This window comes from Siphateles boraxobius, unplaced genomic scaffold (genome assembly GCF_051911475.1).
Source record: "Siphateles boraxobius isolate OS27281-9 unplaced genomic scaffold, OSU_SipBor_1 25, whole genome shotgun sequence".
NCBI lineage: Eukaryota > Metazoa > Chordata > Actinopteri > Cypriniformes > Leuciscidae > Siphateles > Siphateles boraxobius.
In genome coordinates, this window is record NW_027508866.1 from 7,318,330 (window position 1) to 7,336,467 (window position 18,138).

At 38.5% G+C, this 18,138-nt stretch overlaps 1 protein-coding gene across 16 annotated transcripts in view; it reads right to left on the bottom strand.

Moving 5' to 3' along the window:
- Positions 1-18,138, bottom strand: part of fryb (furry homolog b (Drosophila)) — a 69,762-nt gene that overhangs the window by 33,737 nt on the left and 17,887 nt on the right. For 10 of the 16 annotated variants that reach the window (XR_013207074.1, XM_077242259.1, XM_077242257.1 and 7 more), the window contains 9 exons: positions 12,652-12,842; positions 7,240-7,293; positions 6,086-6,225; positions 3,490-3,580; positions 3,146-3,225; positions 2,857-2,937; positions 1,283-1,451; positions 1,060-1,152; positions 755-853 (listed from right to left, as the gene is read on the bottom strand). Coding sequence is in view for 13 of the 16 variants with exons in the window: in XM_077242257.1 (XP_077098372.1) it covers positions 755-853; positions 1,060-1,152; positions 1,283-1,451; positions 2,857-2,937; positions 3,146-3,225; positions 3,490-3,580; positions 6,086-6,225; positions 7,240-7,293; positions 12,652-12,842 (998 nt within the window). In the remaining 3 variants the exon portion in view is untranslated. Of the gene's footprint in view, positions 1-754; positions 854-1,059; positions 1,153-1,282; positions 1,452-2,856; positions 2,938-3,145; positions 3,226-3,489; positions 3,581-6,085; positions 6,226-7,239; positions 7,294-12,651; positions 12,843-14,451; positions 14,803-17,262; positions 17,485-18,138 lie in introns of those variants that run through there. The other 6 variants (XR_013207075.1, XM_077242261.1, XM_077242258.1 and 3 more) reach the window with 3 other exon arrangements.

Below are 18,138 nucleotides of genomic sequence, written 5' to 3' on the forward strand. Positions count from 1 at the left end.
TGAGCAAAGACAGACACTCTAGAACAAAATATTCAAACTTTCTTTTCCCAAGACCCAATAAGACATTTTGTGTTTACTTGAGACACACAAAATACTGGTATAATACATTCCATGATATTATAAACCCTGGTAATCACAATTCCAATCAAAAATACCACAGTTCTTACATTTTTTACTACAAATGAAACTGTGGAAAATTAGTTAAAACTTTCATCAAAAAAAGTAATTTGCATATGGCATAAAACTAAACAAAGATTATAAAATATTCATAGCTTAAAGAAGATGTGTGTTTAATGTTTTAATAGCGTAAAATAATTGCAGCAATTGCCTGAGCATTTGCTTTTAGTAATTTAATTTAATGTAACATTAAAAAATTGCACATTAAATGGGTTGGGATCCAAACCTTAAGAAGCACTACTCTCAAAAATATTTTAGCACTTTAAGCACTTTCCTCTCTCCTGTCACAATAATTTTGCACTTGAGTTGTTTTCTTTAAGTTGGATTGTAAAATATTTATATGGCAAACAAATCAACTGAAATTTTTAACAAGGGTGTGAAAATGCACACACATCACACAGCTATTGTGTGCCATTGTGCAAAATCAAAAGTTGCTATGTTAAGTCGTGAAAGATATTTAGAGATGGAGTATTTGAAACATCACAGACAGCGAAAAAATGTCAGCTACGAGCCAATTAATGTAGATGCATCTCCCTCTATTGCTCTGGAGCATGAAAAAAGAGAGAGCAAAACTTGCCAGAGAGTGTTTCTTCCTGGATGATAGGTCTAAAGTTGTGTCGTAAAGGGTTTCCACAAAGTTCCTCAAACAGGGCACATTCACCTCGTTCTTCACTGTCTGAAGAGAAACATCACATCAAGTGTGAATAACAGTTTGGACAATATTCAAAATACACATATTTGGTAAACCTTTCTTACTCAAAGAAATTACAATTTAGCGACTGAATGAAAACAAACATTTAAATATTGCAAATATTTAAGTATTCAAATATTTAGTTTGGCAGTGCTTACTGCAGCAGATCTATCAGAGACGGCTGTACTTACTGCGGCTACTGGGACGAGAATCTCTACAAAGAGTCCAGCCATAGAATGTTTAATATCCTTATCTTTCACCTCCAAGAAATACTGAGCACACTCCTATAAACATACAACAGTATTTTAAGTCTTTTTGAATACTAAGAGAGAAAGAGAGATTATTTTTTTTTATAATTGTGTACATTGTTTGTCAAATAAAGTAGAACATTGAAGTAATTGTTGCATTGTGTACCTGCATAAACTGGAAAGACGCTTCGAAATCTTCCACTGGGTACATCTTAATGCGGAAGAACTTGACCCCCATAATTAGGCTGATAGTGCTTTGGACCACATATGGGCTCTGCTCTTTCTGCCTGAGCTCCTTCAACTCTGAGATGAACTTCTTCCTCACTGCAGGAAACCTGGGGAGATTGGGAAAGAGGGATTAATATTTATAAAAAATAATAAAACAATACAGCAGAATTTCGGTTTGAATCCCATCATTTTGCACTGTATATTTGTACATTTGTACACGGTATATATAGATATATACATAGACATATATATATATATATCTGTATAATATACCTTATGATAAATTGGTTAAAATGTTCCTCATTTGTAAGTTGTGTTGGATAAAATAATCTCCTAAATAAATACATATGAATGAATGCTGAAGCTGAAAAACGGCATACAAAAATGTGTCCTGTCCGAAAGCATCCAACTTATACTTTGGACAGATTGATAAAAACTCAATTTACAATTCACTCAACTAAAAAAAAAATATATATATATACTGACTTTTAAAGCCAATTGTTGTCTATTAATGCTTTACCTGTCTGTCTTTAAATTATCCTCCTTTGAGGGCTTTTCTCAGGATATTTGCGACAATTAATTAATTAGAACATCATTAAATTAATTTAGTTAAATAACGATGGGAAGCCCAAGTTTAAATCCCTTTCACCATTTCATCCACCAAATTCCAGGACTTCCAGGATGTTTCATGTACACATGTGTGTTAGGGAGTGTTTGTGAGTTTGTCCTGACAGAGAAAGAGATCTTCAGCCCTATATTTAGAAAGGCATCTGGAGGGGGGAACAGATCTCACTCTCTCTGCAAGTCTTAATGTTTGTTTTAGGTGAGCTACAAACTAACTGGCTACTTTCCCACTGAGAGAAATACAGAACATTAGAGTATTTGCATTGTACACACGGTTTGACTGAATTATGCTATTTATCTTGTACTGTATTGGGGTGATGAAGCACATACATGTCTAACATTTAATTTAACTTTTAACAGACTCATGTAGACACCAGAATTTCAAGACTTCCTTTTATACGTGCTGCCACAAATACATTTTTCACACTATTAAATATGGAAAGAGGCCATTACTGTCAGGCCTGGAGCTCTCATACTGATAAGGAGAAACTCCATCTCTGTGCGACACTGATGGAGCTCCCTGTGAACATGACGAGACGTCTCGTCTATCAGCATAATGGCCTCCCATTAGTGCTTCATCTAACACTAGACACTCTGTCGCAGGAAGAAGAATGCGGCCATCATTTTGAGCTCAAACCAGGTCGCTGGCTTCAACGGGAATCATGAAGCCATCCATTTAGAGTTTAAATTAGGTGGGAATTTTTATTGCAAATGGAAGTGGTTTTGATTCAGGATCAAGATTTTACATTGGACTTCAAAGTCTACATTAACAAACAAACATGTCCTTAATATCAGATGGTTTCACTGGTCCAAAATCCCACTCCACGTATCTAAATATGAAACATTAAATAAGCTCTTATTAGCTGATTTTGCTGCTTCATAAATTACCTGGACTGGGCCACGACACCGACAACCTCAGCATACAGATCAGCCACTATGTGCATGTTGGTCGTGTTGGGCCCAAGGTATCTGCAGGACAGAGAAATATCATAAATCTTCCTGTCCTTCTGTAGAATCCAGTCACACTTAACCACACATATATTTACAGCGAGTACGCATGATTTAGTGGAAATTTAAATGATGTAAGATGCTTATTAGGCAGATTTACTAATGCAAACACATGCAGGAAAATAATGGCTTATGGTGGATGGAGGAAATAACTTAAATGGATCATTACCCCTCTTTGTATTTGAAGTGTTTGAATGCCAGGTTAATGACTTCCTGAATGAGGCCATCCAGAAGAGGATGGAGAGGGATCTACAAAGAGAGAGAGCGACAGGATAAGTAAGGGGAAGAAACACTGTATAACGTAAATTAAATAATAAAACAAAATAAATGTATTTATCTATTAGTTTTATTTATTTCAAATAAGTTAAATTAAATAAAAAAATTTAAAGGGTTAAAAAAATTAATTTAAATGAAATAATATTTAATTACAAAGCAAAGTATTAATTATAAATATATAGTTGCATTTGTTTCGGGGCAGGTTGTCAGTTTACTGATAATTCAATCATAACCTACCTGTTTTAAAACCTCAATAAGCACAAGTGAGAATATGAAATCTATTGCCAAGTCTCTTCTTTCCATCAGATAATCTTTCTGCTGTTCATCGCTGAAAGAGAGAGGGAACGAGAAGAGAATTGAGTAAATTGCATTTTGATAATCACTGTAAGTCAAAAATATAAACATGCTTCTGAGGTCTGTGCCATGAGAACTTCTGAAATCCTCTATCCGTATTTGATTCTGAAGCACTGATGTATTCAAACCTAACTGCCAATAGAGTTCCACAGTCATGAGATCCCATTTCACTGCTGAGAAATGTCTGCTTTGCCTTTACCACTCAGGGCCCGAATTTTGGTGCAGGATTTGGTGCGCAAAATTTGCACACAAAAAAAAAAAAGATTTCCTGCAGGTTTCGAGCTTATAAGATGGGAAATTACGGCAAACGTTCATTCAGTTAGCTTATTGGTTGAATAAGCAAATGAATCCACACAGATTATCTGATCAAATTAGTCATTTGAAAACTTTCTGTGAGACATACTGTCACAAAATGCGAGAGTAATTCAGCACTACTGCGTCTTCTTTTAAAATGTGGTTCACATCCCCACAGCGTCTGTACATACGAGCTGCACGCTGCGATACAAGACCTTCGCTCACGTTTTGGGACAGAATTGTCACTTGCCCAATCGGGCCAGTGTAGCATTCAGTAGTACTCGCGCGCTCTCTGAGAGACGGTTTTCTGTGCGCTCATACCCAGAGCACACACACATAAAGCCGCCTCTTAAACAGCTCGTGAGAACCAAACTGAGTGCTTTTTTGCGGCTTATTGCGCTTAGACCGTTTCTAAACCTGCTACTGTCAGTGTCATTAATGTTAATCAAACAACAAAAGGATTTAATTTATACAATGCAACAATTGATTTATTTAATTTCTGTAGTAGCTATTACTGTACCTGAATACTGTTAGACTTACCTAAAAACCTTAAAGCATGCACTCTTTATTTCATTTGTATATTTATTTTATTGTATTTATTAGTGCTTCTGCTTGTAATTTGTTTTTTTTTGTTCAATTTGTAAATTAAATTCAAGGTTGAAATCAAGCTTCCTTGTTCTTAGTAAAATCATGCGCAACAAAATGACCCCACTGTAAAAACACAAATACATAGAGTGAGCATACATTTAGGTGAGATAAATGTAATTTAAAATAAATTATAAAAAAAAATGAAAATGGGACTGGAAAAGAAAATGGGACTTATTTCTAAAATACACTGTTAAAAAAACTATTATGAAAGTAGGCTTGCATAAAAAGGAAGAAAATCCACCAGACAATGCTAACCTTGTTAGCGCAACAGTTCAAAAACAGCCGATCATCACATTCCTTTGGATTAACATTGGATCCTATGGATCCCTTACATTTAATTTAATATTCAACAATTATTTTGATCTGCCTGCATTGACACTATTATACAAGAACTGAACTGAGCTGGACGATGACATCACGGTTTACTCCACAGCGGTTATATATATATAAATGAACTAAATTAATAACTTTTCTTTAAACAAAAATGAAACATCACTGAACTTACTTAAGTTGGACTGTGACGCTATTTTCTTCAGGAAACAAACATTTTTGCATTATTTTCCTGTTATCTATGTAAAGCTATGTAAATACAATCTGTATTGTAAAAAGCGCTATATAAATAAATGTGACTTGACTTTGGCTATAACTGGCCTAATATCGGATGAGCTGCTTCACAGTGCACTGCAGTACAGATTGTATTTCATTAGATGAAGGCAAGGCTTCTGATGACAGCCATTAATTACAAGTTCCCATCCACACTAGATCACACACGCATAAACACACAAATATATACTTACACAGAACACCATAAACACGCTTATGCAGCTGCAATCAGATTATATTGACACAGACCTCTGGAAATTAGACGAGCAGACGCGTGTGCTCTAGTTTTATCTAAAGTTTGAATTACAAACATTAAAATTTGCACATAAGGCAGTTTTTAAGTCAACTTTTTAATAACATTGTTTCTACCCCAGTTTGTTGGTGAAATATAAACATTTAAATGACAATAAACTGTAACTTGTTTTTATTCAAACATACATTAAATAATGAAGACATGGTTAAGAAAAATATAATGAATATGTAATAAAGTGCATATATTTTGCAAAATGCTCTTCTCTAGAGTTATTTCACTGTATTATAATATTGTCAGTCCAGAGCTAGTATCCACACAGCTGGCATGTTTATATGTTGTAGCTTATCCATGTTGTGTGCAGGAGATAGATTCTGAACACAGCACTAATTACACCTTTGTTTCAGTCACTGATTTCAGCTCTCTAAAATTGCGACCCGAAACCGAAAATAGCTGTTTCGGCTGAGGTTTTTCCCGGTAGCCGAAATTTTTGTGCATTCCAACAATTAAGCATCTATTTTTTCTACATATGAAAGGTACAACAGTTTGTTCACCAATACCCTATATGGGTATTATATTGTCTGAGGAGAGTTCACACACTCCTAATACCATTTCAGTTAATATTTTCAGAGAGTATAAAAATAGTTTAGAAATGTAACTTTAAATGTAGGCAAGGGAACTCACTTTTTGGACTTTGTGTTTGCACGTGGACGGTACTCATGGGACTCGTCTTCCAAACCGTTCTGTCTTTTATACCAGTCAAACAGTGTCCGCAGGATGGAGGGAAGACAATACTCAGCAAGAGAGCTCATAGTGCTGATCAGCTGTGGAGAAAAAAGGAAGTAATTTCAGTAAATGTTTCTGTTTTGTCACTGCATTAATGCAATGTGCAATGCAAAATGCAATGTGATTTAACTGAGGCTATACACGGAATGGAATATTAGCACACTGCGTACTGTATGTGAGTGAACAGTATACTGTACACCACCTATCTTATAAAAATAGCATGTGAAACAATATGCAGTTTCGATCAATTATGAACTGGAGTAATTTATGCAGGCAGAAAATTTGCATGTTGTGCACATCTCTTAATTAAAAACAGAGGGTAGCATGGTGTGCCTAACATTGCCTGAATGTGTACATATGAAAGAAACACAATGTATTGCAGTTAATTTGGCGCAGTCCGTTAATGACACAATTATGACATGGTCCCAAAACATGCCTGTTCTCTGCAACACACTCAAAAGTATGTAATTTTTCTTCACAAAAAGTGTACATACTTTTAGGGCATAGTACAAGTAAACGAATTGGGACGAAGTGAAAATGTTACTATGACGAAGTGAAATGTTACTATAGGTTGAATTCGGGTAATCAGAAAACAGCCAGAATTAAGATCCAGGGAGTGAATGTGTTCATACAGGCTGGGCTAAACCAAATAGAGGAAAGGAGTGGTGTCTGGGCAGAGTCGGCCTGGTATTCCCCCAACCACTGTAAGACGTTCAAGAACCCACACACATTCAGGCTACTTAAGAATTCAATACAGAAGGGTAAAGTCAGGACAGCACAGCATCAGCTACAGAGAATGCTATTCTTAGGGTCTGACTGATGATGACTCAAAAAAAATTGTCAATCAATAGAGAACGGCCGGAAACATTGGATGGTGTGGGAGCAGATCATTAATTCTTTGTTATTCTTTTTCAACATTACTTTATCATTTCTGATTGTGGAAAGAAAACAAAAATGTCTCAAAGCCCTAATTGTTTCATTGTCAGCGTGTGTCTGGTAAAGTAAAAGTCTTAAATGTTAGGAAGGATGTTGAAAATGTTACTTAATCTTACCTGATCAAACTGCGGGTCTTCTCCTCTTTGTAGAGATTTGGTAAGGGGCTTTTCCTGCAGAATATTAAAAAAAAAACTTAGGAGGCATAGATCATTAGTTGCAGATTCCCAGCTGGAAAACAATCTTGCTTTTGTAATGCATGAACTTGAAAAGCCCAGATTAAACATATAATCAAGACCTAGGGGTGGGCGATATGACTAAAATCTTATATCTGTCACAGTCTTAGGCTGTATGAAAGAACAATGCGAAAGCATTACAAATAAAGTAGTCTTTAATGAAAACACATGGAGAGTACAAAACAACGTAATACAATAGACAAGAACCGACAGGTGACTGAACACAACAGGGAGCTTAAAGGGGAACTCGGCAACTCTAGCTATTTCTTCGCGGATTTGCACTTTGGTTGTCGCATGTTTTCTCAACGAGCTCCCCCTACAGTTGTGGGGCGTATATTTCACTACAATGTCGTAAAAAAACTCACTTGCGGTCCCTCCTCCCCCTTTCTACCGCTGCTCATGTGCATTTGTTATTATCGGAGCCGGCCAACTTTATCGCGTGGAGCTACAGTATGTCTACCGAGGTGGGTAATACAACATACACATTGAGGGCGGCGTGTGTGTTTATGTAGAGTTGCCGTAAAGCAGTTTGTGTTTCTCACTCGTTCTCACTTCTCACGAGACTTCCTATTACCAACTTACCGGGACGTTAGTCCCCATGTTGCAAGGTTGGTTTTCCGCCTAGGAACGTTGGGGGGAGCGAGGGAAGTCACCCTTCTCACCAGAACAGGTTATTAAACCATTCAAATGATTTCTAAACGGTTTTATTAAGTTGAAATAGTTGCCGAATTCCCCTTTAAATACAAGATGAACACAACGACTGAAAGGTGTGAAACATTACTAATCAGACACTAATAAGGAGATAATCATTAACCAATGAAACCAGAACTAAACGTAGGGTAGACAAAACAGGAACAAACAGAACAGAAAAACAAAATAGAAGTCCATAGTCGTGACAGTACAGTACGGAAACAGGGTGTACGGAGTATCTGGTGAAGCAGAGAGGCCGACGAACCCGGGCAACATCCACGGCCCGGAAGCCCAAGGTGGAACTGCTGGCTCGCGGGTCTGAAGCAGAGACGGGTTCGGCAGACCGGGGCAACGATGGAGGGAGTGAGGACAACGGAGAAGTCAGAGGGACGGAGAACCGGGGTGGAGCTGACGGGCTGACTGGCCGAGGTGGATACATGGGCCTGGAGGCCTGAGGTGACGCTGGTAATCCTTACCATCGTGCCGAGCTGCACAGAGCTAGCAACAGGGACAGAGCCGAGGAGCTGAATGATAATAGTGGAACCAGCGGAGTACTGAAGTACTGGATGGAACCAGTGAAGGGGATGGGACCAGGAAGTTGGGCGGGAACACCGGAGCAAGAAAATTTCCGGATGGGACCGGGAGCACCCAGATAGCCGGACGGGACCGGGGGAAAAGGCGAAGACTCGAGGGTGAAACTGGATCCTTGGACCCTGGGCAGCTATCGTCGACTCCAGAAAGATCCAGGTTGCTTGCTATGGATCCTTCTCTGCCTGGTTGATGTAAACGGGGAGTCGCCCTGCTGTAGTAACCACAACCAGTATTCCAGCAGCGACCTCTGCTCACAGGTGACGAGACGACATAAGGCTGGTAAGTCTATATTTCTTGTTCTGCTGATTTTGAGGACCCCTACCAAGACCACATGGAATCTGCACCCGCAGACTTTTACAGACTTCAAACTACATTTACCAAGTACTACACAATGTTCAGCTGCCAATATAAATTTTGTACTTTCAGCTTTGTTGAACACATTATAAAATTAGAAAATATATATAAAAAATTGTCTTGCTGTGAGCATTATTAAAAGGCTTCAACAATCCTTGAAGACTCTTTTACAGATTCTTGACGCTAAAACAAAAGTAATCCTCTGAAATTCCTTCATTTGAACTAGACAGGACTAAACTTAATCTAAAGATGTCACATGGAGAACAGGCGTGGGAAAGTAGGCCAAAGAGCCAAGAGAACAACTTTTCTACTGGAGGTCAAATCAAGTGATTAACCCTATAACACGCAGACACGCTCGTGGACGCACACACACACGCTTTCAGACTGGCGAGGATTGACAGGGTCAAATGAAAGGGCAAAGGAGAGCAGAGATTCTACAAACAGGTTGAGGTCTAGGTCATGGCTTGTGTTCTGCTTCTAAAGTTACTGATTTCTAATATGGTTGAAATTTGTGCTTCCTAGATATTAATCTGATGTATAATAATAACAATATAACTCTGATTAAATTCGTCTGAAATAAGAATGTCACATACACCTAGGATGGCCTCAGGGGGAGTAAATAATCGGCTAATTTTCATTTTTCGGTGAACTATCCCTTTAAGGCAGTTGGACATTTTTGTGTGTAGGCCTGCGTTAAGGCGTGTATCCGAAGCCCATTTGCTTATCCGCCGCCGGCTCCGACTCGAAGCACGCACACAGAAAGCCACCTGGGGAACAGTGTCTCTTTTGTGGCTTATTGCGCTTTTAATATATAGTAGACTGCATTTCACAACAGTAGACTGCATTTACTAAACTGAATGTAAATTAATGTAAATGAGGTTAATACGTTTTTTGCAAGGTTTGATGACTTTGATTTCTCTGCCTCTCATGATATGATTTTAGAATCTCTTGTACAGAGTGGTAATGTGGACTGTAGTACAGCAATTGTTATTAATGAAAATGAGATTAGTCAGCAATTAAAGTGCCTTAAGACCAACAAAGCAGCAGGGCTTGATGATATTCACTTATGTACTTTGAAAGTCTGTGCTGTTCAGTTGTGCTCAGTTCTTCATGGGGAAATGTGCGTTGTAGTTTAAATAATTTGAGACCCATTGCTTTGACATCACATATAATGAAATGTTTTGAAAGGATTATCCTTGATCATCTGGGTAAACAGTCGTCAGTTTTTCAAGATCCATTACAATTTGGATATCGAAAAGGTGTGGGTGTAGATAATGCCATACTTTTTTATGTTGCATAATATTTATAATCATTTGGAAACAACTGCCAGTTCTGTTAGGATTATGTGTTTTGATTTTTCTAGTGCTTTTAATACAATTCAACCACATGTTTTAGCCGATAAATTGCTGCATTGTAACCTACATAGTACAACTATTATTTGGGAATTGGATTATCTACTATGTCGACACCAGTTTGTTAGGCTGTGTGACAAAATGTCTAACATTATTTTAACTAAAAGAGGAGCCCCCCAATGCACAGTTTTATCACCCTTTCTTTTTTCATTGTATAGTGCTGACTATAGACACACTCAGACATCTGGTTGTATACAAAAGTTTCCAGACGATACCGCCATTGTGGGTTTAATTAATCAAGGTAATGATGGGGACTGTAGAAGAGAGGTTGAATTACTTGTTACATGGTGTGATGAAAATGTCCTAAAATTGAATGTGGAATGTGATATTACCAGTGATAATTAAAGTTCAGATAATAGAGATTGGTCAGTCTAATAAATATATTGGTGTCCTTTTGGACAGTAAATTAAACTGGAAGAAGAATAGTGAGGCTATTTTTAAGAAGGCACAATCAAGACTATTCTTTTTTAGGAAGTTGAGTTCTATTGGTTTCAGTAGGAAGCTTCTTTATGTTTTTTATCAGGGAATCATGGTTAGTGTTTTGTTTTATGCAGTGCTCTGTTGGGGATGTAGTATCACTGTCGATGATAAAAATAGGATTAATAAATTGATTAGAAAGGCTGGCTCGGTTATTGGCCTTAATCCTGATTCACTTGAGGTCACTGTGGAGAAGAGAACAAGGGCAAAATTAAAAATTATTCTGTGTTACAAAGGTCATTTACTACACTTTAATGGACTTAAAAGCTAATTTAGTGGAAGATTAGAAATGCCTCAGTGTTCTACAGAGCGATTTAGAAGGCCTTTTATTCCTACTGCAGTTAGGTTTTTTAATGATTTCTGTATGTAGTATTTGTTGTTGTTGTTTTTAATGTTTATTTGTCTATTTGTGGTGTTTGTAATGTGCAATGGTGGCAAATGAGTTTCCCCTTGCAGGGATTAATGAAGTTTTCTAATTTAAAATTTCACAACACTCACTTATTTGGCTGTTTGGATGTTAAATTTAGACTTTTAGGATAGAAAGCGCACCGCTGTGAAGAAAAGGAAGGTGTGCTGGACAAAATGCGGCAGTGGCACAATAATTGCTTTACTTCGATTGTCTTGTTTTCATAATCGTTGGAAGCCAAAATCGAAAATCAATTATGATTAATCACACAGCCCTACTGTACATTACTGGAAGTTGACTGGAAAATGCACTTTCTGATAAAACTCAGCACCTCAACCATGACAGCATTTATCCGCTTAAAGCACAAACTGTTTGGGTGTGGTGTGCATTTAGAGATGGGGGTGCTGAGAGCTTTGACTGCTTCTCATACAGAGTAGGCGAAACCCATTCCTGTCCACTTAAATCCATGCTACAGCATAATGGAATTAAAATGATACAGGGAGACCAGGCAACCTGAGCCACTGCAGCAAAAACAGACACAGTATCTTACGGCTATTAGTGCAATTTGAAGATATATTGTGAAGTATTACTGTTCGATGCCTGCCAGCTAAAGCAATTACAAATGAAAGCCATAGCACGGTCATTAATATATTGTGTGCCAGGGCTGTTAGATATCTCTCCTCCACTTACTAACTGATTTATACAGCATACTGTATAATTCCTGTTTTTCCAGACTACTCAACATACCAGAGAATCAGCTAAAACAAGGTGTAAAAACCTCAAACCCAACTGTGAATTCTGGCAACTTCTTATAATATGGGCTAGATCAGGAGTATTCAATTAAAGAGGTATAGTCTCAATATTTCCTTCCCAGCGGAGGTCCGGACAATATTTATTGGGAACAGTTATCCAATTCCATCGTGGCAGCTGTAGTACTTTGTAAAAAAAATAAAAAATAACCCCCCCCCCCAGCTCTTAATGTGGTGCTTTAAGTTGTTAGAGAGGGAGAGAGAGAAGCAACGCGCACGGAGCAGAAAGGGCTTGAAAGAAGCACCTTTGTCTCTTGTTGAAAATATTATAGATAAAGTTCTGAAAGATCATTACCATAAACAACCCTGAGTGCTTGTTGCTTGTGGTTGTTTTAAAGCGCTGCTCACTTTAATCTGTAGAAAAGGTAAAATGGCGCAATTATGCCGCGTGGTCCACCACTTGAATAATACTGGACAAGATGTTATTTACTTGCATTTGAGGTCTTGTGTCTTAGATTATCTGCATGTAAAGGCTTTCAAAATTAGATCCCAGTAGATGTTAAACTTTGTCTTGTCTGAAAAATGTCGGATAAATATAAAAAAATAGTTCTCTTACCAGTGGTTCTGCCATGATGATGCGTATTTTGCGTTCAGACAGGGTGGTGAAGTTGGCGAATAGGCTTTTGAGGACATACTCGCCCGGTTTGCTCTCGGGGTCCACAGTAACCGGCATGGTGGCAACAGGACCTTTCCTCTCACCCGGAGCGCAGCTCACTTGGGGGAGGGGGCGCTTTCCTACGGGGGATGCTGGGAACGCACAAAAAATATAAGATTAGTTTATTATGGATCTTATTAGTACCTCAATTGTTGTGATAGTTATTATATGTATGACTCGGTGCGCAGTGCACAAGCTCTGACATGTGTGGTGCCGGTGAAAATAGTTTAATTCCAGCTTGGGTCATTTTCTGATCCCACACAGAGGCAAAAGTGTCTGACCAATCAAATGCTTTGAAATGGAATGGTCTCATCAGATTAGTAAATTAAAAAAACGTGACAGATATACAGTATTGACAGGAATGAAAAATTGAGAGTGGTGCTGTCAAAGGCCTGAGACTATGGCTTGAGAGCACCATCTCACAGTCAGCCAGGGCTAGAGCAGCTGGTGTTTTCATTTTTGGCAAGACCATGTCATCACTCCCAAAGGAGGGAGGGGGTCAGCCGGCTGGCCGGGGCCGGGGGAGCCCACGTCATGTGGCTGCAGGGGCTTCTAGCATGTGCTCCTCTTAGAATAGACCCCTGCAACATCACAAGTCACGAGCAGCAAAACGCATGGCAAAATATAATCTTCCAAACAGCAATATGAGCAGTTTAAAGAGACTTGCAGTAACTTAAAATTAGGCAATTACCTAAAATGATGTTTGCATAAGCGGTTTTATTAAGAGTTAGAGATTAAGGCTGTTAAAAGACTTTTAAAGGGGTATCTCATGCACATGCTTTTGCTCATTTAAAACTAAAGTCTATGTAAAAACACTGATGTATGGCTAATGCTGCTGCAATAACAACAAACAAGCAGCATCAAAGAAGACACAAAATCAGTATTACACTTTTTCTTCTTTAATCTTAAATGTCATCTAGATTTTTCATTTTTTTGAAGAATAAGTGAATAATGTACATGCAAAAGTTGTTGCACAACAACACAATATTACAGTATTGTAGATGTCAAATCGTTGCTACTGAATGCAGTTGTCGTTTCTATGATATTCTGGTGTTAATACATATATGTACATATATAGTTCTGAGAAATACAACCTTTGATATGCTCCAAAAAAGTAATGCACTGCAATAAGTAACATCAAGCTGATGTTTTGTGAACTAAATTTCCTCTCGCAGACCTCAGTACCTGAATAGTTTAAACTTCACACCATGTTAATGGGAGTTCATGACCTGACAACAGGGTTTCACAGCTCAGGTCAACGGTAGAACATTTGAATGACAGCTAAATCAGAATGCTAAATGACATGAGATTCAAACTAGACAGAAAACCCCAATATTTAGCAGCTGTTCAATCATTATCAAACCATACTAAAACAGAAGTCAGTTGCAGATGTATTCATTTTTGATCTGAAATTGCTACATATGGTTGGCTTGACAGTCATCTGGAGAAAGAATTAACGTCAACTTTATATATGGACAAACAGCGGATATCAGTTGACACCTCCGAAGTTGTTGTCGAGCCTGAGCAGTTCAAACTGAACGAGGAGGGGAGCTGCTGGAAAGGAATTGTAAAATATTTTGTTCACTACTTTAGCCTTGAACACACTACAAGGAATCCACAGAATGCAACCTCCTTACAGCAAGTGTAGAAAACAAGAACAACACCCACGCACCCACAGACCTTTCGCTCAGTGGCACCTACCAAGGCCCTTGATGAAGCTGATGACGCTGGCCCGACTCCACCGCACAGGAGAAAGCTCCATGGTGCGGCCACGTTAGTTCCAGTAATCCGACACAAAACTAGCCCTTTACCACCACCAGAGCTCCATACTTCCCATTTGTCTTCCCGTCCTGTCTTTGTGGACCTGCACCATGCTGGGCAGCCTATCAAACAGCCATGAATTTGGGATATCTGGGCTTTGCTCTTGGAGTTATGGGAGTTGGAGAACGCAAGTTCAAGGAACACACCCTTCCTGTGTATAGTTCTTCATAGACTTTTGAGAGAAGCAAGCCCTAACTGAGGAGAAGGTCAAGCTGGAATTTTAGCAAAGCCAAGGGAGAGAGTGAGAGAGCGAAATAGAGAGAGGGTGGGAGGGGACTATTTGGTGCTATATTTAACCTCAGCACTGACACACACAATTCTAACACATTCATTCCATTTTACTGGGAACATGCATGAATGATCATGAAAAATGCATACATACAAGATTTAATAATTATAAATAGCATTACATTCTTAAAAAGCATTGCAATGCCCTTTATGACATCATAATCGGTGATATGATTACATCATAATACCCATTATGATATGTATTGTGACATTATAATTCCCATTATGAGATCATAATGCCATTTATGATGGCATCACTGGATTTCAGTGAAATTCATTGCAACACATTGCAGTGAAATCCAGTGAAATCCAGTCGATATCACAATGTTTCCAGTGAAATCCATTGATGCCATTCTAATGCTATCCTAACACTGGATTTCACAGGAATGCAGCAAATGTTATCATAATGCAATTATGACATCATCATCACTGGATTTCACTGGAAACACTGTGACATCACCGGATTCACTCCAATGTGTCACAATGAATTCCAGTTATAATGTCATAATTGCATTGTGATGTCATTCACTGCATTACAGTGAAGTCTAGTGATGATGTCATAAATTGCATTATGATGGCATCACTGGATTTCACTGCATTATGATATCATTCATGCCATTCCATGAAATCTAGTGATGATGTCATAAATTGCATTATAATATTGTTCACTGGATTTCACTGCATTGTAATGGCATTCACTGCATTCCAGTAAAATTAAGTGAGATCCAGTAATGATGCTACAATGGACATTATGATAACATAACTTCCAGTAAAAGCATCATGATGTCCATTATAACAGCATCATTGGGTGGATGTTATGACATAATTGTTTACCCCAAATGCGGACATTCCCAGATTTAGAGGGACACATTTAGCAAAGGAAACACAGTTGCAGAAACTACAGCAAAGTATATAAGCATAAAAATTTTGAATCAGTGCAAGGCAAACCCAGACACACTACTTTTTGTATATTGATGAAAGCGATTGCTCGGAAATACAATATGATGCAGTAATCGCTCTCACTCTTGATAATGAGTGTGCATTAAAAGGAAGGAGTAAACAGCACTTTATTTATCAATATAATCATAGACTCCCTCTCTCCATACAGTATATCTATTTTTCTTTATCTAGCCTTGATTATTTGTTGCTCCAGCTCATCCCAATAATCAGTTTGTACACAAGCAGCAGGTTGACCTTACATAAATAAGGGTTGATCTGACAGAAAAGATAGGGCATCTGGAAAGCGTAACAAGTAAAAGGGAAAGAAAGTGGTGGTTTAGGGAGAAAGAGAGCATGCAGAAAAAGAGATCAGGGGGACTGGAAAGAGATTTGAGTGGATTTGCTTGAGTGAGTCAACAGACTGTTATCAGGCCACCTGTTCTACTTCACAGGGATCGAGCTGCACGTCTAAAACACATGGGAACAAATTAACAGCCACTGTACAGCAACACAGCTCCTTTGTACAAGAATAAGGCATCTTTATCACCTTTAGCTGAAAGTTTTACCACTGTTGGTGATGCAAGTAAGAGATCCATCTAAAACAAACACACTCGCAGCACTGAACAGTGAAATAACATCTCAGACTGTTTGTATTAGAAGTAGGGCCGCAACAACTAATATATAAAATAAGTTTAATAATCAATGAATCAAATAAACAGATGAATCAATGATTAAAATAGTTGATAAAGCTCTAGGTCCATTTAATCTAAACTACTAACTAGTATATGAAATTATTCGGGTACATTACGTTCTCCATTTCTCGGCTCACTTATATAAAACAATAACACTTTTACAAAACACACCCCATTTTCCACTCAGCCTTTGTATAAGATGAGTGATTTGATGATTTCTTACATCATCAGAGATTTATGATGTCACAGTCACCATCATCATTTTCATTTACATCATCTGTGAATAACCTTGACATTGTGCACTCACACACAGTGATGTTTGTACACTGAGAGGTACTGACACGCTCAAACACTGCACATGATAAAAAAAAACAACAGCACAAATCCTCCTGATCCCGTCACGAGCCCCTTTGGTCTGCAGTCATTACATAACGCAACCTCTCAATCCAAAAATTATTGAACCGGACACACGCACATCATAAATTTACAAGTAACATCCTAAGTGCATCTACAAGTGTGTATACTGGACAACTAAAGTCAATAATCTCATTCAAAAACAGGATGTAAACATCCCAGAAAGAACTGAACAATTTAAGTCTCCTGATAAAGTTGACATGAAACAGATGGGGTTTAAATCTCATCACTAAGGGATATAAAACTTGTCTTCAGCAGATCATAAACAACTCTCTCCTACAGAAGGGTCAGCACACAAATGCAGCTGCATCTCACGAGGATGTAGAACATTGCGTGTGTGTGCTGAGTTGGTACTCACTGCTGCCCCATGATTTCAGCAGAGACTTGATGCTGATCTCAAAAAAGCCTGAATCCTGCTGGCTGGCCATGGCTGGTTAGCAGGCTCAGTCGCTGTAGCGACACAGAGATGAGAGTCCAGGCAAAGAAAGCTGGTGGAGTGATGCAGAGAGAGAGAGAAAGGCCGCTTTACAGCGCCATACGCTGCAGCACTGCCTTTCCCTACGTGTCCTGTGTCAGCTCTGAGCACCAACTGTTCTCTCTCCTCTCCTCTCTCTTTCCTGCCCCCTCCCTCCATCAAACTCCCTCATCAGCCGCTCTCTCTCTCTCTCGCTCTGCATTAAGAGGATTGGCTCCCAGAGAGAATGAAAGAGAGAGAGAGAGAGAGAGAGAGAGAGAGAGAGAGAGAGAGAGAGAGAGAGAAAAAGAGAGAGAGAGAGAGAGAGAGAGAGAGAGAGAGAGAGAGAGAGAGAGAGAGAGAGAGCTGCTGTTTGTGTTGTCCAGTCTCCCTTAAAGGACATTAAGAAAAAGGGAGGGGGAGGGGATTTTTGGTTTGTTTGTTTACCGCAGTATTCCCTGAGCAGATCGGTACAACCGTACCACAACGCTCTTGTTTACCATCCTGACAATTTACTAAAATGTAAATGTGTTCTCTGTAGGATGACACTGCAGAGATTGCAAGTTTATTTGCTGATATGTTCATTCTCAATGTCTTTCAGCAAATCAGCTTACAGTGTATCTGGCTGCAATAAAAACAACACACACTTATCTATTGCATACAGTATTTTAATATTAGAATATTAATAATAATTACTTTAATTTTATATGCACAATTACATTTTATAACAGGTGGTGGAGGTGGAGAGCAACAGCCTGTCACTCACAGATCATGTGATCC